Below are 21,205 nucleotides of genomic sequence, written 5' to 3'. Positions count from 1 at the left end.
CAGCATTAACTACCATTACCTGTGTGCAACGTGTGATGATCGAGTCAATATTATTAGCATATTCGTTATTACAAATTGTAATTATTCTTTATGCCCCTTACCTGATGCCTCCTCAACCCTCCTCTCCCTCCCCCACTCCCACCTCTAGTAACCATAGATTTGTTCTTTCCTTCTGAAAGTTCAATGTATTAGTGTGTGGTCTCCTTCCTCCCTTCCTCCCTCCTTCCCCTCATTCCTTCCTTCTTTCCTTCCTTCCTTCCTTTTTCTTTTTTTCCTTTGAAAAATGTGTATTCAGCTCCTTTGCCCATTTTTTAATTGGATTGTTTGAAAAATATGGAACACTTCACGAATTTGCATGTCATCCTTGCACAGGGGCCATGCTAATCTTCTCTGTATCATTCCAATTTTAGTTCATGTGCTGCCAAACCTAGCACTAACAACTATTTTCAATGGAAATATTTGTAAAATATATTATTTATGTCTCCTTTCTTAAATGGATTATACTGAACAAAATTTAATCTTTCCTATCGACTCAAGGCATGTGCCATGAGCACCAACATTTCTATTTTGCTGCACTGCCCCAGACTCCTTTGAAGGTATGTTTGCCCCTAAGCCAAATGGCTGCTTATTGCTTTTGCTTTTCGTAATATCTCTCCTTATCAGGATGATAGCTCTGTTCCTAACTGATTTTACTTTAGAGTCCCTACTAGCCCTTCCTTTCTCCTTCAAATTTGTGTTGGTCTAGGAATTTACACACCTAAGCAGTTTAGAATTTTGTCCCAAGTAAGAGTAAGTAGACTGTGAATCAAAACTTGACAGGCTCACCTGTGAGTCATGTACATAACTGTACGTGAACTTGGCTCTCCAGAGTGCCCTTTCCTTTACTCGGGATAAATAAATGGATCTGTCTATTGCAGGCAAGCCCTCATGCAGAACTTGCTGAGTTCAGTGGAGGGGGATTCATAGTCCTCAGAGCCACTCATCTGCCCGGGGACAGTATTGCTCATGTGGAAATTCTTTCTGCTGGGGAGCTGTAATCTGCCCCAATGTAGTTCTCTCCAGTGGTCCTTGTTCTGCTCCTAGAGTGTCACAGAATACGTCCCCCCACCTCTTGCAATTGACAGCCCATCAATATTTGGCAGTTATCGTGACTCCTCCTAAGTTTTCTCTTTCTAGGAAAGCTGAGAAACCTACCTCGACCACTGACTCTCTGTGTGACCCTGAGTCTCACTTTCCTCTCAGTGTCAGTTTCCTGTTTGTAAAAACTGGGATATAGCAGCGCCTGTCCGTACGGTGGTTGTGGAAATTAAATGAGCTCTACTGGTATATGCAGAGTGCTTAGAACAGTGCTTGATGTACAGGCAATGCTCAGCAATATTTTCAATATGGATTTGTATTTTCAATATTGTTTTGTATACATATAGCACTTAAAATTGAACAACTTTGAGACATTTTATTTAATTTGAAAAACCACAAGAATAAAACATGATGACATGCAAAAATTATATACTTTCAGCAATCCCTCTCTAGCTTTTTAAGTATTTAACTATCCATCACTTTAATAGTTTTGTTAAAATTTTTCATATCCGTTTATATTGTATATTAATATAGAGATATTGTATATTAATTGTAAATATTATAAACATTATAAATACAGTCATGTGCCTCACAATGACGTTTTGGCCCACAATAGACCACATACTCAATGATAGTGCCATAGATTATCATGGAGCTGAAACATTCCTATCGCCTAGTGACATCGGAACCTTCACAGTAGTACAAAGCATTACCTTGTTCATGTTTAGGTATGTTTAGATACACAAATACTTACCATTGTGTTACAATTGCCTACAGTATTTGATACAGTAACATGCTGCATAGGTGTGTAGCCTGGGAGCAGTAGGTTATTCCACATAGCCTAGGTGTGAATTAGGCTATACCTTCTAGGTTTGTGTAAATACACTCCATGATGTCCATACAGTGACAAAATTGCCTAATGACACATCTCTCAGAATTGATCTTTCGTTAAGCAGTGCAGGGCTGTATATATATTGTATGTTAATTGTATACTAATGCAATATATTATAAAAAGTTAATTTAGGATGTTAACTTTTTTCTTGTCCATAATATGAAAAATAGTGAGCTTCTTTCCTTGCTTGCTATTCTTATGGAATTCTAAACTTGAATCAAATATATCCACTTGATTTTGAAATAATCCTAAACTCGCATGTCTCCCATAGTTTTCAGATAGAGGGTAAGAATCCGTGAGAAATAAGATGTATCCACCCCCAAGCAATTAGGTTGCTTCTTCTTCTGTTTTTTTGGTGGCTGGCTGGCACGGGGATCCGAACCCTTGATCTTGGTGGAATAACACCATAGGTTTCTTCTTCTGTTCTGTTATTGGCATCTGTTTTTCATATCTATTTTATTGGCATTATCCATGTGTGGGCTCTTTACATCTGGTTGCTCTTCCTGTTTACACTTCTACTCATTTACGCTTAAAATTTATTTTTTCTGGTTATCAAAGTAAAATATATCCATCACAGACCATTTGGAAAATATAGAAAAACATACATATAATACCACTGGCCAAATGTAACTCCTATTAATATTTTATTATACTTGTTTTCAGTCTTCTTTCCATCTCTCTATATATCTCGATCTTTATCTCTTTCTATATAGTCGGCCCTCCATATTTGTGGGTTCCACATCTGGAGAGGCAACCAACCACAGATCAAAAATATTTGAAAAAAACTTTTGTCTGTACCGAAAGTATACAGACTTTTTTCTTGTCTTTATCCCCTAATCAATACAGTATAACAACTATTTACATAGCATTTACTTTTTTTTTTTTTTTTTAAGATGACCGGTAAGGGGATCTTAACCCTTGACTTGGTGTTGTCAGCACCACGCTCAGCCCGTGAGCGAACCGGCCATCCCTACATATCGGATCCGAACCCATGGCCTTGGTGTTATCAGCACCGCACTCTCCCGAGTGAGCCACGGGCCAGCCCCTTGCTTTTATTTCTGATCTCAGTAATTTCTGTCTTCTCTCTTTTTTTCTTGGTCAGTCTAGATAAAGGTTTGCAAACTTTGTTATTCTTTTCAAAGAATCATAAATAAATAAACAAACAAACAAACATACATTAAATGGAAACAATAAAATAAAAGAATAAATTTGTCCTCTTGACTTGATGTTCCTAGACTCCAGCTGCCTGAAACTAGTGGATCTCCTGGACTGTCTTTCCAGCACCACCCTGTTTGCAAGAAGCTTAAAGGTAGCTGGTCTGATTCCATTGCTTGCCCAGGGCCTAGTGGTAGGGGTGGTGGCCTCAGGCCCACAGGTTTTGTAATCAACAGGACTCTCTGATGTGGGAACATGAAACGGGTGGAATGTTCACCTAATATAGTGACTTGTGAGAGGCAACTGGGATCCAAAGGGGGCCAGACAGAGAACAAGGTAATATCTGTGGGCCTATTCACCCTGGAAAGGAATTTCAGGTAGGTCAAACCCCACCTGTGTTCTCCAAAATTAGGCAGAAGGAAAATCTGGGGGAGACCGTTTGCTCAGAGTTGAAGATGCTAGAAATGGGGAGGGACTCCATCAGAGTGATGGTAAAAGAACAGGCATCCCCTTGCCCGGTTTCTAAAGCCTTCAAAGAGACCAGTGACTTCATTTATGTCCACTGCTTTATTAAAGATAGTCTCATAAGAGGAGAAGTAAACATGTCCCCAGGCCAACAGAGAATGTGTGTACGTGTGTGTATGAGAAAGAGACGTGTGAGGTCCCTGATCTGTGCTCTGAGGGGGTGGTCAGTCAGATGGGGCCTGGCCCAACCAATAAGGCAGATGAGGGTCCTTGTCCTGGGGGACCCACTGCTCCTGGGTGCCCCAGGAGATGTAGTCTGGCCGTGTGGCTGCATGGTACTCATCAATGAGTTGCTGCACAATCTCCCTGGACGTGTCCATCTCATTAAAGTTGTCCTTGAACATGTCCTCCTTGCGGAACTGCTCCAGGAATGCCTCCCGCTTCCTCAGCTTGTCGTACTGACGACAGGTCCTTTCAAAGAGCTTGGGGTAAACAGAAAGCAAGGGTGACAAAGAATTTTGAGAAACAATGTGGCCCAGAGAGCCAGGAAATCAAGGCTGGGCTGTACTACAGCAAAAAAGCTGGAAGCAGGGGCAACTGGGATGGAGAGAGGTGAGTCACAATCAGGAAACCAATTAGGGGAAAAGAGGTGCAAAATACGAGACTCACCGAGGAGATGCTGGTGTGGTTGGCCATCATCAGACCGCTAACACGGTGGGCTGAGGGCAGGTAGGGAGACTTCCTGGACAGGGCCACCTGGATGCTGGCTGGGCCCCAGGGGATGAAATTGGCCAACTTCCGTTCCCGGATCCTCTGCAGGCTCTTGTGGACCTGGGGTGGGCACAGGAATGGTGATGGTAGCCTCTCCTCTAGCCCTGCAGGTTCAGGGGGTAGAATTGAGGGGCCTCACCCACCTGGGTGGGGTCCACCTCTCCCTGGATGATGTTGAGGATGGCAATGTAGCAGTGGTTGGTCTGGCGGTCCCGGCCTGCGGACACCATCACGTTCTTGGGCTGTAGCAGCCGCCTCATGACATCTAGGACCGTGGTCTTCCTTACGCTAGCCACCTGATGGGACAGTGGGTCACAGGGACCAGGCCAGCACTCAGGGCACAGTCCATTGATTCATGAACAGAGAACAGCGGTCAACACATGTTCCCGTCAGACTCGGGGTAGGAGGGTCTCTGTGGGGAATGTCTTTAGATTCAGGTCTGTACTGAGTCTCTGCCACAGGATTACGGTCTTCGCCCTCCTCCGCTCAGCAAACTCGTGCCCTTGTGCAGTAGCAAAACCCAACTCCATACAACCCAAGCCCTGCAGGAGCCAAAGGCAGAGGGAAGACAGGAAGATGGGAAGACAGAGAGCATGTCAGCAAGAAAGCTGTAGATCTGTGCCTGAGCGCAGAGCCTCTGGGAGCTGCAGAGGGCAGCTCCTGGGGTAGTGGGGGGAAGAGAGAGACTAGGTTGGGGCCTGCCAGGTCCAGGGCCAGCCTGGCCTGGGCCACTGAGGGTTGCTCTTACTGACTGGTCCGTGGTGAGGGGGGTGTAGCCGGTCATGAGGAAGTGGAGCCGGGGTGTGGGAATGAGCGAGGCAATGAGGCCGATGAGGTCGTTGTTCATGTATCCAGGGTAGCGCAGGGTGGTCGTGCTGGCCGACATGATGGTGGACACCTGGGGGCCGGGGTGTCACTTCATAGGCTTTGGCCTGGATGAGCCTCCCTTCCCCAGATGGCCCTCCAGCAAGGAGGGTGTCCAGTCCAAAGGAGTCCAGGAGTGGGTAGTGGGTGCTCACCAGCTGGTTGATCTGGGAGAAGGACGGGTTCTGGATGTGCAGGCGGTCTGTGGCGATCCGGTTCAGGGCTGTGTTGTCCAGCACCACCTGGGGGGACAAAAGAGGGTGGCAGATTTATGGGAACAGTGAAAATAGGAAACCTGCCTGAACTTAGGCTCTGAAGCTTAATTTCCTTTGAGCCTCATGGCCAGAGAGTCCCATCTAAAAGGGACTTGCACAGGCCTCTGGCAAAGGAGGGCTCAGAATGGGCTTTTTAAATGCATGAAGATGAATAAGTCGACAGGGACACTGGGAGTGGGGAAAGGTAGCATCCAGGACTCACCACACAGTCTGCGTTCTGGGTCAGCCTCTTGAGCGTGAGGAGTGAGTTGTAAGGTTGTACCACCACGTCGCTCATCTCATCCTGGTTGGGAAACACTGAGTACGTCTGCACCAGCTTCTTGGGGTACCTGGTGGGGGTTGGGAGAAAAAGATCAGGGCAACAGACTGGAGCTTGGTGAACATGAGGTTCCCCAACACCTGTCTGGAAAGCAGCTAAATCTGGAAGGGGAAATTGGGTGGGTCACAGGATCAGTAGAGAAGGGAAACTTGACTTTTGGAACTCTGTAACCCCCAAGGGAGAAGGGCAGAGAGACATCTTAGGATCTAGAGTTCCAGCTCCTAATCTGGCCACACTCCCTGGACCTTCGTACCTGGCCCAGATCCTAGGCTCCAATTCCCACCACTAGGAGTGTGATTGGGTTCTCAGTTGTTGTAACTTCACTTTCTTCACTATAGGAGAGACTAGAAGGGCTCTTTCCTACTCCAGCACATAGGGATGTTTATCTGCAGGGCCTCCCAGTCACTTGGGAAACCAAGTTGGAGGACATGTCTCCTCCTAGTCCCCCAAACACAGACTTACCTGTCATTCAGCCGTTCTAAGAGATAGGAGCCCAGGCCAGAGCCTGTCCCCCCAGCGATGGAGTGACACAGCACAAAGCCCTGCATGGAGAATGGGCAACAGTGTCCAGGTATCTAGTAGCAGAATTTCAAACTGGACTCACCCCCCCACAATTTCTTTTTTTTTAAAAGATGACTGGTAAGGGGATCTTAACCCTTGACTTGGTGTTGTCAACACCATGCTCTCCCAAGTGAGCTAACCAACCATCCCTATTAGGGATCGGAACCCGCAGCCTTGGTGTTATCAGCGCCACACTCTACCAAGTGAGCCACAGGCTGGCCCTTCACCCCGCAATTTCTTGGACTCCTATCTTACTGAGCCCTTCCTTCCCCTGCGGTCCTTTTACATGTACAGCTTAGGAGACTCTGCCTTGTCTCCAGCAAGGCCCAGTAGCTTCTGTACAGTGCAAAGGGTACATGGGTGGGTCTTGTGCTGAATAGATAGCTTCTAACGGGTGTTGCCAAGACTTCCCTATGTCGGCTCCCACCAGCATTCCTGGGACACTTACCTCTAGACTGTCACTACCATCTGCCTCCCGATCTATGATGTCAAAAATGTCTTCGTGGATCTTCTCTCCCTGTACAGACAGACATGGGGGGTGGCAGAGTGGGATAGGACCATGTGATGAGGGTCCTGACCTCAGAATAGCCACCCTTGATTCTCCTTATAGCACCTGAAAGTACTTTTTTGTAGCATAGGTGCCCTGCCTTTTATTTTTAAAAGATGACCGGTAAGGGGATTTTAACCCTTGACTTGGTGTTGTCAGCACCACACTCTCCCAGTGAGCTAACCGGCCATCCCTATACAGGGATCCGAACCCTTGGCCTTGGTGTCGTCAGCACCACTCTCTCCCGAGTGAGCCATGGGCCGGCCCCTGCCCTGCTTTTAATCTACATTGAGAGGCAGTACAGCACAGTGGTTAAAAGCAAGCACTCTATACCCAGACTACCTGGGTTCATACATTAGCTGCAGCCCATTTAGCTGAGTGCCTCTGGGCACGTTACTTGATTTCTCTATGCCTGTTTCCGCTTCTGTACAATGAGGGTAATAATAGAGGTCCACAGACCCTTATCTAAAATCCTTGGAGCCAGTTATGTTTTGTAATTCAAAATATTTCAGATTTTAGAAAGATAATATGGTACATATATGTATATTAAATAAAACCCCAGAGGAGATCTGAGGTGCATTAATCAAATACATTAATATTTCTGTAATGAAAGGTATGAGGAATAACAATAAAATGGACAGAAACTCTAAAATAGTCTGTCTCCATTGAGATTTGGTTTTGCTGCTCTTTTGGCTTCAGAGCTTTTTGGATTCTGGAAAGGCAGATAAGAGGCTGTGAACCTGTAGTACCTCCGAGGTTTAAATAAGTTAACACATGTAAAGCACTTAGAATAGCCTGGCACACAGCACCAGCTAGTGCAGGTTCTTAATATTATGTAGTTAACTCCCTGCAGCCATGTCTCTCTCCTTCCAGCTCTCATACATCCTGATCTGGTTTCATCTCTCTGAGAAGTCACAGGGCCTGCGGCCACACAGGGACTTGTGGGCCCTGCCAGGGAATAGCAAATGACCTGGGAGAATCCACTGGCCCAGTTGTTGCCAGCTCCTCCTCCATGCTCGGACAGGTAGATGTTCTCTGGGTTGTACAGCTTGGCATAGGGGGAGTTGAGGATGGAGTGGATCACCCGGGGCTCCAGGTCCAGCAACACGGCCCGGGGGATGTAGTGCTCATCGTCCGCCTGTCAAGGGGAGTCCAGGAAGGGGCCCAATCGGCTAGGACCTGCCCAGTCCTCAGTCCTCCCAACACTGGCTCCTGCCGGCCCTCCCTCCTCAAGCCAGCCGCCTGGCCCTTTTGCCCAGCGGATTTCCCAGTACCAGGCCGCTGCCCTTCCCTTCAGGGCCCCCCGGGCCACGGCCGGCCCTGGACAAGTCGCTGGGGGCACCTGGTAGTAAAAGACGTCCTTGCGGTCAGTGCCCTCGGTGGCGAATTCCTCCACGATGCCCTCGGGGCTGATACCATGTTCGGCGCACAGTTGTTTCCAGAACTCGAACCTAACTAGGGGGAGGAGGCGGGCGGGGGAGAAAGAAGATATCTGGACCTCGGCAGGTTCCAATTAGGAACTGGGGGGCGGAGCGCCTGGGTCCAGGAAAAAGAAGTGAAGCCCCAGGACTCGCTCCTGTATGCCAGCGACTGGGTAAGGAAGGACCCCTCGGGTTGGGCAACTGGACACTGGGTCACGGATGTCCCGCCTTTCGGAGAACTACAATTCTGGGAAGGACAGATGGAGTCCAGGATCTCACAGCGAGAGCCCATTGAATCTAAGGAACCCGGCTAAGTGGAGGGGCCGGAGGTTCGCTCACTCTGATTGCCGCACTGGCCCAACTGTAGGGTGATGATTTCCCTCGGCATCGCTCCTCAGGCTCGGGCGTTGAAGCTGCTCCCGCCAGCAACGCCGTCGCAAGCCTGCCCGCTCGCTGTAAGACGCAGGCGCCAAATAATCCGCTCCACCCACGAGCTTTCTCCTCTCCAATGAGAACTGGGTTCTGGCAATGGCACTTCCTTATTTATTTGGCTTCAGTCATACAGATTGCGCGTGCGCGGCTCCAGCCCGGGCTCCTCGCTCCGGCGCCGGGTACATTCTTTGGCGCCGCGTCCTTCCCCTTCTCTGGGTGGACACGTGCTTGAGCCTGTGCGCAAGCGCACTGTGGGAGAGGAGGCCTCCTCCGCCGGACCACGCATCTGCGCAGTTGGTGTTATTGTGACTGGCGGCGGCCCCGGATGTCGTGGCTGCTGGGGGGAGATGGCGGAGGCTGAGAGGGTGGCCGCGGCCCCAGGCCCTGCTTTAGGGTCGACTTTCAGGGGCCGCCGAGCCATGTCAGGCTCCTGGGAGCGGGCCCAGCAGGTTGAAGCGGCGCAGCGGGCCCTGGTGGAGGTGCTGGGGCCTTACGAGCCTCTGCTGAGTCGGGTGCAGGCAGCCCTGGTGTGGGAGCGGCCAGCCAGGAGCGCCGTGTGGTGCCTGGGGCTGAACGCGGCTTTCTGGTGAGAGAACTGGACCCGTGGCAACCGTCCGAGTCGTGGATTCGTCAGGTTTCTCTAGGGCTCTACCTCTCGCCTGCTCTGTTTTCTTAGCTGCAGTGGCTCCTTCCTGTACCTGCCTAATTTTGCCTCACCTCCTTCCTCCATCCTGCCTCCAGGCTTTGGCACCCCAGTTCTTCCCAGGGCCTTCCAGCTGTCTTCCCTGCTTCACCTGCGCCCGCACCCACGTCCCGCACATCTGTGGGCAGGAGCTTCTGGTAACATCTTGAGCCGCTCTCAGTGAGCGAGAGCCCCTCTTTTTAGCCAGGGAAAGCTGTGTCCCTTTAAGGCAATTACCTTCCTTTTCTTGCCTGCCCAAGTGTGGTTTGAAGACTCCCTTCGGAGATTTTAGTAGTTACTGTTGGAGTGGAGGCGTGAGATGTTGAAAAGGTATCCATAGGTGTGATAAGAAAACAAGCTTGAGCGATTAGCATGAATTAGCATGTTAAGTAACCTCTCGATCAGTCAAGGAAGTTTGTGAAGTCTTGAGTGTCAGTGTGAGCCACCAAAGCAGCAACTTGAAAAATTATAAGCTTTTAAAGAACAGTTATGAAATAGATTGTGAGATTTCACCCTTTTCAAAGCCTCCATTGCCACTCCTCCCTGTTCCAAAGAATTAGGCATCCATAGCCACAGTTTATAGGCAAGGATATTGACGATGTCTAATAGTGTGTGCTCCTGAACTGGAAAAGTGGCACTATAAATACGCTTTAAGTATCTGTATGTGTCATGCTCTGTGAAAATGGAACTGCTGCTCCTGTCAGTTGTCATCATCTAAAGTGCACGTAGGTCTTCAGAGGATCTACCAAGCTTAGTTAGTTTGGATTTATTCATAACAGGGGAAGTTCCAAGGAAATTGACTTGTAGGGGGCTTCTACAGCTGAATGAAATGAGACTATTCTGGATAAACCTGAAACAACAAAGTATGTGGGGTTTTTTGTTTTTTTAATGTGTCTTTGCCAAAAATAGCTTTTCTATTAAAATTCTTGGTTTTAAAATCAAAACACACATTATCCTTTGTCTGAAAGATTTTCATTTTGCTGGAGAAGAACAAATGTTCCAAGTTCATTGACCGGAAGATAGTGTTCAGTTATTAAGTTAATCCTCTCCAAGTTTGACGGACAGCTGGGTTAAAGGTGTCAGAGCAGTCTCTGGCCTTTGTTGCTTCCAAAGTCTTTAGCAAACTTGATGATAAACTTTCCTACTACATTCTTCACTCATTTTTGATAGTGCTTCTTCTGTGACCCCCAGGTTTCAACTTCTCTCTCATTGCTCTCTGTCAGAAACCCTTAACCTCACTCAGGAGCGTTTATCCAGTCAAAACTTCATTTCCCACAGTCAGATTTGTACCCCTAGTAAGAAGGTTGGTCCTCATTAAGCCAGTTTGTATCAAAGGATGACTGGCTGATGGAAAAAAAAACGTTATCAGGGCTTAAATGAATATTAAACCAAACATTTATTAATGCAAATGATTTGCTAGCACGTATGTTGTTATTTTTGAGGAGGGACCATTCACATGCCCCTTGCCTGAGAGAGATGTTTGAAGCAGAATGTGGGGTCGTGGTCTACACATAAGGAGCTGCTGTGACTGGGACACATCTTGAAATGTTACAGTTAGTTTTAATTTGCTGGTCTCCAACAGTGTTCACTTAAGCTTATTAATATGCTGTTTAAGACTCTCACTCAGAACCCCCTTTTGTACTCTGGGTCTCTTAAGGCATTGTCGTGATTGGTTATCTCTGGCATTTCCTGGTAGCTTGCCTGCTGTGTATCCAGAACACAGTTACTCTTTTTACATTCCCATCACACCAAGGAGGTGGGGGAGAGATATAAGAAAATGAGGGTGTGACTCATAAGACTGAAAGAACAGTTGAATGTGCCATTTATGGAGAGGACTGATACCTATGAAGGGTACAGACAGTGTTAATACCCCAGAGAATAGAGTATTCTGGCAGTGGAGTTCATAGAATTGTTTGGGGGAAATGAGCTTCCTTGGAAGGTAGTTTGAGGTTTAAAGTGAAAATTAGGCTTCACATTCCAGTACTGTCATAAATTGAGTATGAGTGTTGACATTTCACTTAGGAATGTTGAAGAGCGACTGTTTAGTTCTCAGATATTTTAAATGTTTAGGAAAGGGAGGAAGATCATTAGTTCAGGTCAGAAAAATCAAATCTGAAATACTTAATTTTTCTTTCATTACTTGTTTTGAATAATGGCACATTATTAACTGAAGTGTTTTATGCATTTTGAGGTATTAGAAGATTGAATAGGGGTACAAAAAAATCATCAGAATTCAGTGTTCTGTATTCTCCGTCACAGTTTTTCTGTACCTGTGAATGTGCCCTCTTACATCTTAAAAAACAAACAAACAAAAAACGTAAGAGAGAGATAAATGTAGGTACCTTGTCACTGTAGTATTTCAGGGCTTTCACTTTTTTTTTTTTTTTTCAGGTTCCAGAGAAATTCTGGTAGCCATATCAGAGATCTTCCAGCTTAGATTTCTTCTGGTCACTGATCTGTTATTATCTCTAGGATAATAATAGGAATGTCAAGCCTTCCCTTCCAATAGCCTGTATTTTCATTAGCCTCAATACTATCTGTAAATGAGAGGCAACAAGAGTATATCCTGACAGGATCAGAAAAGAGCAAGTTCGAGTAACTTTTTGGTTTGATTCATACTATAGGAGATAAGGGGAGGGTAAATGAGCCCTGGAAATGTGTGTGAACTCCCTCCCAGCTCTCTCCTCCACTCCTCCTTCTACGAAGAGTACATGGTTCACAGAGGGCTAGATGACTGCTGAGCTCCTTTCCAGTGTTTATGCTTCTGAGATTCTAGGTGGGTGGTCTTTGAATTAGGGATATTGATTTAAGAGTAGTCCACGAGCTGATTTCCTTTTGAGGTCTCTGTTGGGATCTGCTTTAACAGTCACTAGTCTGAGTCAACCGTATTATACTTTTGGGGGTTATTGTGGAATCTTTTTTTTCACACACACAAAAAAAGTGTTCCCTCCCTCCCCCACCCCCCCAAAATAAAAAGACCTGAGAAATGATTCAGGATAGACAGCAATTCTGACTTAAAAGGTTAGAATTTGAGCAAAAAACAATAGTGAGGAACAAGAAACAAAAGGGAGGACCTATGTAAGTAGAGACACTTGTTCTGTGAAAAAAAATCTACACATCAAATTTCAAATGAAATTTATTGAGCAGTGTTTCTAATGATAGTCTTTGAAGGGTTTTTCTTGTTGATTTTCGTAGCCAGAAAGACTTCCAAGGATGCCTTCACTTACTTTGCCTCTCTTTGCCTTCAGTATTCCATCTGTCCTAATTGTAAAGTTGGGTGGTTTCTCTCCATTAGCAGTTAGCTGGTTTCATTTCTGCTTTTGTGCAAGCAACAACTATCATTACATTATACAGTTTGGGTTAATTTTTTCCTTCTAATTTGCCAGTAACTGGCTCATTAAACAGACTGTCACAAGTACTATACAATAATGGGCTTTTTGTCCCTATAGGATGGGATGCTTTGTTCTGAAGTGCCACTGAGACAAGCCTACTCTGTAATAACAAAGGGACCTAGAAGTAGTATCTTCTTTGATTGAAAATAGAAATGTGGTCATTCCTTTATTTATAATTATAGCAAGCTCTAATTTACCTGTACTAATAATGAGTATCCACATTATAGTTAATCTCCAAAAGATTATGTTGCCTCTGGGATTTCTCATTATCTTTGTGAACACCAGTTTTCTATTCCAAGGGATATTTTATTTAGACTTGTAATTAGATTTTAGCCCCTGACAAACCATATGGACAGTTTACAAAAGGAAAAAAAAAACAGAAACAATGAATATATAAAATTTCAATCACTAGTAATAAAAAAATTCAAATATAAATGGCAATGGGTTACTAATTTCTGCTTATTAAGTTTTTAAAAATGATAATACTTAATTCTGGGGTAAATACGGAAAAATAGGCATATAGCTGATAGGAACATAAATGGGACATCCTTTCTGGAAGGTAATTTGCCAACATATATTAAGCTACTTAAAAAGTGAATACCTTTTCTAGGGCTGGAGGAAATGGGGAGTAATTGCTAATGGGTATTGGTTTCTTTTAGGGTAATAAAAATGTTGTAAAATTATATAATGTTGATAGTTGCACAACTCTGTGAATGTACTAAAAACTGTTGAATTAGACTATTTATTTATTTTTGTTTGTTTTTGTTTTTGAATTAGACAATTTAGAAAGGTGAATTTTATGTTATGCAAACTGTATCTAAATAAGCTGTTATAAAAAAAAGTTAATGCCTTTTGACCCAGTAATTCCACTTAAAGTGGTTAATTACAGACAAGGACAAAGATTTATGCTCAGTGATCTATAGCTCAGCTTTTCTTTGTTACATCAACAATTGGAGGGCTAGCAGTTTAGCTCAGTTGGTTAGGGTGCGGTGTTATAACACCAGGGTCAAGAGTTTGGATCCCTGTACTGACCAGCAACCAAGAAAAAAAGAAGGAAACAGTTTAATTAGGGAAAGGTTTAAAAGACTAGTGGTATATATGTATACTGCAGTTATTTTAAACCTTTTAATGCTTTTCTGGTTGTATGGGAAAACATGTCTATGTATTACCAAGTGAAAAAAGGTTTTTAAACCAGGTATGCCATATACTTCCACAGTGTTTTTATATGTGAATTATTATTATTATTTTTTTTTAAAGATGACCGGTAAGCGGATCTTAACCCTTGATTTGGTGTTGTCAGTACCACGCTCTCCCAAGTGAGCTAACCAGCCATCCCCATATAGGGATCCGAACCTGTGGCCTTGGTGTTATCAGCCACACTCTCCCAAGTGAGCCACGGGCTGGCCCTATGTGAATATTTTTTTAAATGAAGGAAATAATCTCTGTTCACATTTTACAGCATGTGTATGGATGATGAATCATTTTTTAAACTTTATTACAGAAAATTTAAAACATATACATAAGTAGACAGAATAATATTTTGTCCCACCATGCAGTCAGCTTCAAATTTTATCTATCCATGTCTGATTTTGTGTCTTCTGTATCCCAGTTCTTTTCTACCTCTTGTTTTGAGGCAAATCCTGTGTGTCATATCATTTAATCTGTAGGTATTTCTGCATGTGTTTCTGAAAAATAGACTTAAAAAAACACTACCATTATTACTTGAAAAAATTAATGATTCTACTCAGTGTTCAAACGTGCACTCTTATAAATATTATAAATGATACTTTGTTTTTATAAAAAAGTTTGGGTTAGGATTCAAGTAAAGTCCATGTATTGGGATTCTGCTGTGTTTTGTTGAAGAAACCCTTTTGTCATGTAAAGTGTCCTACAGACTGGATTTTGCTGACTGCATCCCTGTGGCTTAGCATGTCCCCGTGTTCTCTGTATTCCTGTAAATTGGTAGTTGGATCAAGGCTTGATCAGATTCAGGTTCACAAAATTTTATTTTGTCAAAGCTATTTGACAGATAGTAATGTACTAGTTTTATTTTACTTTCTTCTTTAGCTATTTTCTAAACTTTCTCCAATAAACATGCTTGCCTTTGAAATAAAAAATAAATATCATTAAGAAAAAATAGACTGTGAGCCAACAATGGATAGAAGAAGTAATGGGCTATGGCAGTCCCCAAATTGACTGTATTTGTGGTTGTTTTACTAAATTGGAAAGTTCTCAGGTTGATTATAGTGGCTGGGCAAGGTTTTATGTGTCGTCTTATCAAACTTCTACACTGTTACATCTGCTTATGAATTTTTTGGCTTCCTTGAATAGACATTACAGGACTAAACTAACCCAGAGGAATCCTCCCTTATTTTCTCCTATCCCTTACCTATATTAATCTCAAAAGTACTTTATCTTTGATTGTTTTATCATTGCATATAGTTGCAGAGGTTTTTTTTACTGGTGGACTTCCGAGTTACTTATATAAAATGGCACATCTGATGTGATCTCATATCTAACACACATCAATCTGAGATTGATATTATCTCTTTAGGAATTTTGTATTGAGGGCTGGCAGGAAAGGAGGACTTATCAATATTTTTTGGTATTTGATAGTCAGACCCCTAAGTAATTGTCTAGTTACCTTGGAAGAAGCAACTCTGGTTTTTTGAGGTGATCTTTCCATTAAGTTTTTATCTCTTTGGAAGAAACTATTTTCTCAAGAAATGTTATTTTATACCACACAGAAAAACTCTTCTTCCTCTGAAGTTCTTGCAGCAGCTTGTTCAAGAAAAGGATACATCTGGGCCTAAAATTGATTTATGAACCAGGATTAATCTTGTTCAGGAAGATGCTCACAATTTTAGCTATCATGACCCAGAAAGTACACCCTGATTAAAACTCTTCACTGGCTTACCTTCATCTGCAGGATAAAATCCCAATACCCTTTATCATAAAAAGCCCTTTATGATCTGACTCCTGCTTCTCTTTCCATACTGATCCCCTTCCTCTGTTCTTTATATTTCATTTCTATCAAACTGCTTAAAATCCCTTAAATATAACTTGCTAGCTTGCTCTTCTCCCTATCTGAATGTCCTCTCTCTTCCCCACACCCTTTGGCCCTGTTTTCTTACTGTTTATCTTTCAAATCCCAGTTTAGATGTCCTCCTCTTTGTCATTATTACCTTGTCATGTTAAATTGTAAACACCCCTCCCACACACACGCACACAGAAATACACTTGAGAGTTAGGTTCATGTCTTATTCTTTTCTGTAACTGGGCTGCTTACCACAAGGCCTGGGCATATAAAGGCATTCAATAAATGTTCCTTGAATTGAGTTGAAGTATAGTTTATGAGAATGAAAGGTGAGGGTTATAATAGGCTACCAAAATAGTCCACATCTTGGAGAAACAGTATTTTTATTGCCATCATCTTTGGAAAACCAACTTTCTTAGGAGAGCTTAATATCCTTTCCCTTCACCAATTTCTATTTGTGTTAGTGATCGTGCTCGGGGAAGGGTAGATTGCAGGCAGTCTGGATTGCCTCCCTAGACAGCTCTTTTGAGTACTCAGGGGAAAGCAGCAGTCGCACCACTTGCTGCTGTTGGGATGGGGAAGGAGCAGGGCTGGGGCGCAAGAAACTCTAGAGCCCTTATCTTTCCTTGGCCGTGTTAAATTTGCAGTTGGCTGTACAGGGATTGAAGGGTATGACTTTGTGGTCCTCTGTTCTGTGTGGACAGGTGCTTGGGAAGGGCAGGGTGTATGTGACTCACTGGCTAGGGGAGGCAGACCAAAGCCCCCACCTCCTTCTTCCTTGGCTCACCACACAGTCTGCGTTCTGGGTCAGCCTCTTGAGCACGAGGAGTGAGTTGTAGGGCTGGACCACCACGTCGCTCGTGTCGTCCTGGTAGGGAAACACCGAGTACGTCTGCACCAGCTTCTTGGGGTACCTGAGGGTGAGAAAGGGGGAAAAGGGGAGGGCACACAGCGAATTGGAAGGGCCCCCATCACCGCCCATCTCTGTACATCGAGGTACATCAATGCGCATCTGCCCATTTTCTAGGGAAAACAGGGACCAATCTTTTCCAAGTGCCACCAATCTCTTATGCAAAAGTGGTGAGGACAGAACTGAGTCTTCAGAACCAAAAAAGATAAGCCTCAAGCATGAAAATCTGTAGATCCCTTCCCTTCCCTAAGTAAATCCCCTGTTCCCCAAGTTATTTCTTCCAAGATGTTCCTTGGGTAGGTCTGTCCGTAAGACCCAAAAGGGGGTAGTGGCAGACTTTCCAGCTCAAGAGGAAAAAGTGACTAAAAGGAAAGACATTACCCAGGGAACCAGGGTTAATGCCATCTTCCCAAACACAGGCTTACCTGTCATTCAGTCTCTCCAGGAGGTAGGAGCCCAGGCCAGAACCTGTTCCCCCAGCAATGGAGTGACACAGCACAAAGCCCTGTGTGTATACAGGAAGAAACTAACTCAGTTTCTCTAACAGTACTCTCACAACTCGCTTCTGACACTAGATGTGTGTGTGGGGGGGTTTCTCCACACAACAAGCAAGCAACCAATTCTGCAACAGACACCAGCTGGATGTCCTCTGATTCAGTTCAATTCTGGCACTATCTCTAGAGTGTCCCCAACGCACGATGGTTTGACTCACAAGTTTTCAATTTCATGGTGGGTTTATTGGGACACAACCCAATGTGTTTTGACTTGGGATATTTTTAAATTATAATGGGTTTTTCCAGGATGAAACCCCACTGTAAGTCAAAAAGCATCTGTACCTGAAGATAGCGTCAGATCCCACAGGTTGAAGGCTCAGTCCCAAAAGACTGCCCTCCACTTCCGATGGCAACTGCAAGTGGCATGTGCCTCTGACAAATGGCTATAAAACAAAAAGCTATGGGGTTCTGCTCTAGAGTGGCAACAGTGTCCCAGGGTAGAGTTCCTTGTGCTGAAAAGAGATATTCTCCAGAACCAAAAAGCTATGGAGTTCCCATTACACCCTCCTAGGGTCCAATTAATTTGCTAGAATGAAGGGCCGGCCCGTGGCTCACTCGGGAGAGTGCGGTGCTGATAGCCCCAAGGCCACGTGTTCGGATCCTATATAGGGAGGGCCGGTTGGCTCACTGGCTGAGTGTGGTGCTGACAACACCAAGCCAAGGGTTAAGATCCCCTTACCGGTCATCTTTAAAAAAAAAAAAAATTGCTAGAATGACTCACAGAACTCAGGAAAACACTGATGTTTATTGGTGAATTATAAAGGACATTTTAAAGCATATAAATAAACACCAGGTGAAGAAATACATACTGTGAGGTCTGTATGGGTCCCAGTGCAGGAGCTTCCATCCCCATGGAGGTGGGGTGGCCACCCTCCTGGCATGTAGATGTTCACTTTCCTGGAAGCCCCCTGAACTCAGCCCCTTTGGGGTTTTATGGAGGCTACATTACTTAGGCATGATTGATTAAGTCATTGGCCATTGGAGGTCAATTTAACCCCTCCACCTCCTCAGAGGTGGGGGTGGAGCTGTGAATTCCAACTCTTACAGCACAGGGTTGGTTTCCTTGGCAACCAGTTCCCCATCACATCACCTGTTCAGGCCACCTCCTGCTTTTTCCCCAGCACTCTTCAGTCTCCCCCACCCCTATAGGGAGAACCTCACCTCTAGACTGTCACTTCCATCTGCTTCTCGGTCTATAATGTCAAAGATGTCTTCATGGATTTTCTCACCCTGTATAGTGACATGGGAAGGGAGGGTCAGGTCAAAGGTTCTGTAGAGTGTCTCTTCTCAGCGCCAAGAGCTCTACCCTGGGACATGGTTGCCACCCTGAAGCAGAGCCTCAGATGTAGCCCTCAACTCCAAAATACTACTTTGCAAATGATTTGCTCGAAACTTGCATAAACCTCTCCCTGGCTGTCCCTCTGGTCAGGGTATCTCTTTGACTCATTTATTTTCAATCTGATCTGGTCAAATTCACAGATTGCTTGAGCCTGGGGCAGGAGTACCCAAGGGTCTCTGGAATGGTTCCCTGGACACCTGAGAGAATCCACTGGCCCAGTTGTTGCCAGCTCCTCCTCCATGCTCGGACAGGTAGATGTTCTCTGGGCTGTACAGCTTGGCATAGGGGGAGTTGAGGATGGAGTGGATCACCCGGGGCTCCAGGTCCAGCAACACCGCCCGGGGGATGTAGTGCTCATCGTCCGCCTGTCAAGGGGAGTCCGGGAAGGGGCCCAATCGGCTAGGACCTGCCCAGTCCTCAGTCCTCCCAACACTGGCTCCTGCCGGCCCTCCCTCCTCAAGCGAGCCGCCTGGCCCTTTTGCCCAGCGGATTTCCCAATACCAGGCCGCTGCCCTTCCCTTCAGGGACCCCGGGCCACGGCCGGCCCTGGACAAGTCGCTGGGGGCACCTGGTAGTAAAAGACGTCCTTGCGGTCAGTGCCCTCGGTGGCGAATTCCTCCACGATGCCCTCGGGGCTGATACCATGTTCGGCGCACAGTTGTTTCCAGAACTCGAACCCAACTGGGAGAGAGGGGGAGACACCTGAGTCTACTTGAGTCCTAAGGCCTGAGGAGCCCAGCTGTAGGCTCAGAGGCTGTCACACTCAAGGGTGGACCCAAGACACCTGGGTCTCTGAGCCATCACAGCCCAGGGCTGAGGCACAGCTCTCGGTCTGGGTCATCATACGCAGTAGGGCAGGAGACTCATGGAAGGGAAAGAGGGACTAGTGGATGCCGAGCTCTTGGGTAGGACCGGGAAGAGGCAGACCCAGAGACCGGAGGGGCTCAGGGCTCGCTTGCTCACTCTGGTTGCCGCACTGGCCCAGCTGCAGCGTGATGATCTCCCGGGGCATTGCTCTTCAGACGTGGGCATGCCAGCCCCGGCCCTGCGGGAGTCACGACTGAGACGGAGGCCTGGCAGCCGGGTGCGCAGGACGTGGGGAGCGCGCGCTCTCTCCGTCTTTTGACGCGCGTGCTCGGTTTGCACGTGTGCTGTGTCGGCCTCCACTAGGCCAACAGGCCAGGGAGCCCAACCTGGGAATCATTTTATCCCACAGCAGTGGCGGCTGGAATTCAGCACAGGCGCAGAATGAGGCCACGCCCCATCCTGACCACCGCTCCGCGCCTGCGTGGTGAGACGGCGGGGGCTGCAGGGTCGCAACCTGTGGGGGCGGGGAGGGGCGGGGCTGGGGAGGGGGGAGGGGCGGGGCGGGGCTGGGGAGGGAGGGGAGGGGGCGAGGTCGATGAGCTGGACCAGGTGTATGGGGTCACCTGAGCGGCTCTGCTAGGTTGAGGGCCTGGATTTAAGCCAACTTTATTCTTTTAAATTTCTATTTTTGTTTATTGCGTTACAATATGAGTATACATAAAATTTACGGCTTTAACCATTTGTTGTAAGTATACAGTTGCATGATTTTACATGCGGTGGCATTGTTCTGTACCATCTCCACCATCCATCTCCAGAACTGTTTCACCTTTCCAAAGTGAAACTCTGTGCCCATTAAACAGTGACTTCCCATTCCCTCCTCCCCCAGCCCCTGGCAATGAGCATTCTATTTTCTGTCTCTATGAATCTGACTGCTCTAGATCCCTTACATAGGCAGCATCATCATAAAGTATTTGTCCTTTTGTGTCTGGCTTCTTTCACTTAGCATACTGTCTTCAGGATTCCTCCATTTTGTTTATCAATTCATCCCTTAATGGACACGGGTTGCTTCCACCTTCTGGCTATTGTGGATGATGCTGCTTTGAACATGGGTGTGCAATTATCTGTTTGAGTCCCTGCTTTCAATTCTTTTGGATAGATACCCAGAAGTAGTAGACATGGTAATTCTGTTTTGTTTTGGTTTGGTTTTTTTCCCTGGCAGGCTGGTGTGGGGATGCAAATCCTTAAACCCTTGAGGTTGGGATTATTAGCACCACACTCTAACCAAGTGAGCTAACTGGCCAGCCCGGGTTGTTTGGTTTTTTTTTTTCCAGCTGACAGGTTTGGTGATCTGAACCCTTGACCTTGGTATTATAACACCATGCTCTAACCAACTGAGCTAACTGGCCAGCCCTCTAATTTTCTGAGGAATCTCCATACTGTTTAACACAGCAGCTGCACCATTTTACATTCCCACCAGCAATGGACAAGGGTTCTGTTCCATAAAATTTATAGGTTTGGACTGAGCTCCTGCACTAGGCCCAACAGACCAAACTAAAATGGAGTCACTCCTGCTAATGTTCCATATCACCAAGCCAAAACCAAATTGTTTATCTGACTTTCTCAGGAATCAGGAGAGTTAGTAGCCAGATCTCTAAATATACCAGTTTTAGCCATCAAGGTAAGGAAATTCCCTCTGCTTTAGCCT

General features: G+C 45.7%; 2 protein-coding genes and 1 non-coding gene across 3 annotated transcripts; 1 reads left to right on the top strand and 2 right to left on the bottom strand.

The window, feature by feature from the left end:
- Positions 1-327: 327 nt before the first annotated feature.
- Positions 328-434, bottom strand: LOC134389751 (U6 spliceosomal RNA). The gene has a single exon (XR_010024728.1). It is a non-coding gene; the product is annotated as a U6 spliceosomal RNA (small nuclear RNA).
- A 3,379-nt stretch (positions 435-3,813) lies between these two features.
- Positions 3,814-19,705, bottom strand: LOC134389587 (tubulin gamma-1 chain-like). Its single transcript, XM_063113153.1, has 11 exons — positions 19,657-19,705; positions 19,262-19,374; positions 7,897-8,064; positions 6,828-6,896; positions 6,281-6,360; positions 5,702-5,828; positions 5,380-5,466; positions 5,109-5,258; positions 4,504-4,656; positions 4,259-4,420; positions 3,814-4,071 (listed from the first exon to the last, which is right to left on the bottom strand). Exons 1-11 carry the CDS (start codon positions 19,703-19,705, stop codon positions 3,814-3,816), a joined length of 1,416 nt encoding a protein of 471 aa, XP_062969223.1.
- LOC134387037 (reticulophagy regulator 3-like) lies at positions 9,083-12,148 on the top strand. Its single transcript, XM_063109253.1, has 2 exons — positions 9,083-9,365; positions 12,086-12,148. Exons 1-2 carry the CDS (start codon positions 9,127-9,129, stop codon positions 12,090-12,092), a joined length of 246 nt encoding a protein of 81 aa, XP_062965323.1. The 5' UTR covers positions 9,083-9,126; the 3' UTR covers positions 12,093-12,148.
- Positions 19,706-21,205: the final 1,500 nt, after the last annotated feature.

This window comes from Cynocephalus volans, chromosome 10 (assembly GCF_027409185.1).
Source record: "Cynocephalus volans isolate mCynVol1 chromosome 10, mCynVol1.pri, whole genome shotgun sequence".
In the NCBI taxonomy this organism is placed as follows: domain Eukaryota; kingdom Metazoa; phylum Chordata; class Mammalia; order Dermoptera; family Cynocephalidae; genus Cynocephalus; species Cynocephalus volans.
This window is presented reverse-complemented; position numbering and strand designations above follow the sequence as displayed.

Coding starts and splice junctions, on each gene's coding strand:
- LOC134387037 (XM_063109253.1), top strand. CDS start 9,127: ATGGCGGAGGCTGAGAGGGTGGCCGCGGCCCCAGGCCCTGCTTTAGGG.
- LOC134389587 (XM_063113153.1), bottom strand. CDS start 19,705: ATGCCCCGGGAGATCATCACGCTGCAGCTGGGCCAGTGCGGCAACCAG. Junction 6,897..7,896: donor GGGCCAGTGGATTCTCCCAG/GTCATTTGCTAT, acceptor CTGTCTGTACAG/GGAGAGAAGATCCACGAAGA. Junction 5,259..5,379: donor TCTCCCAGATCAACCAGCTG/GTGAGCACCCAC, acceptor CCCGGCCCCCAG/GTGTCCACCATCATGTCGGC.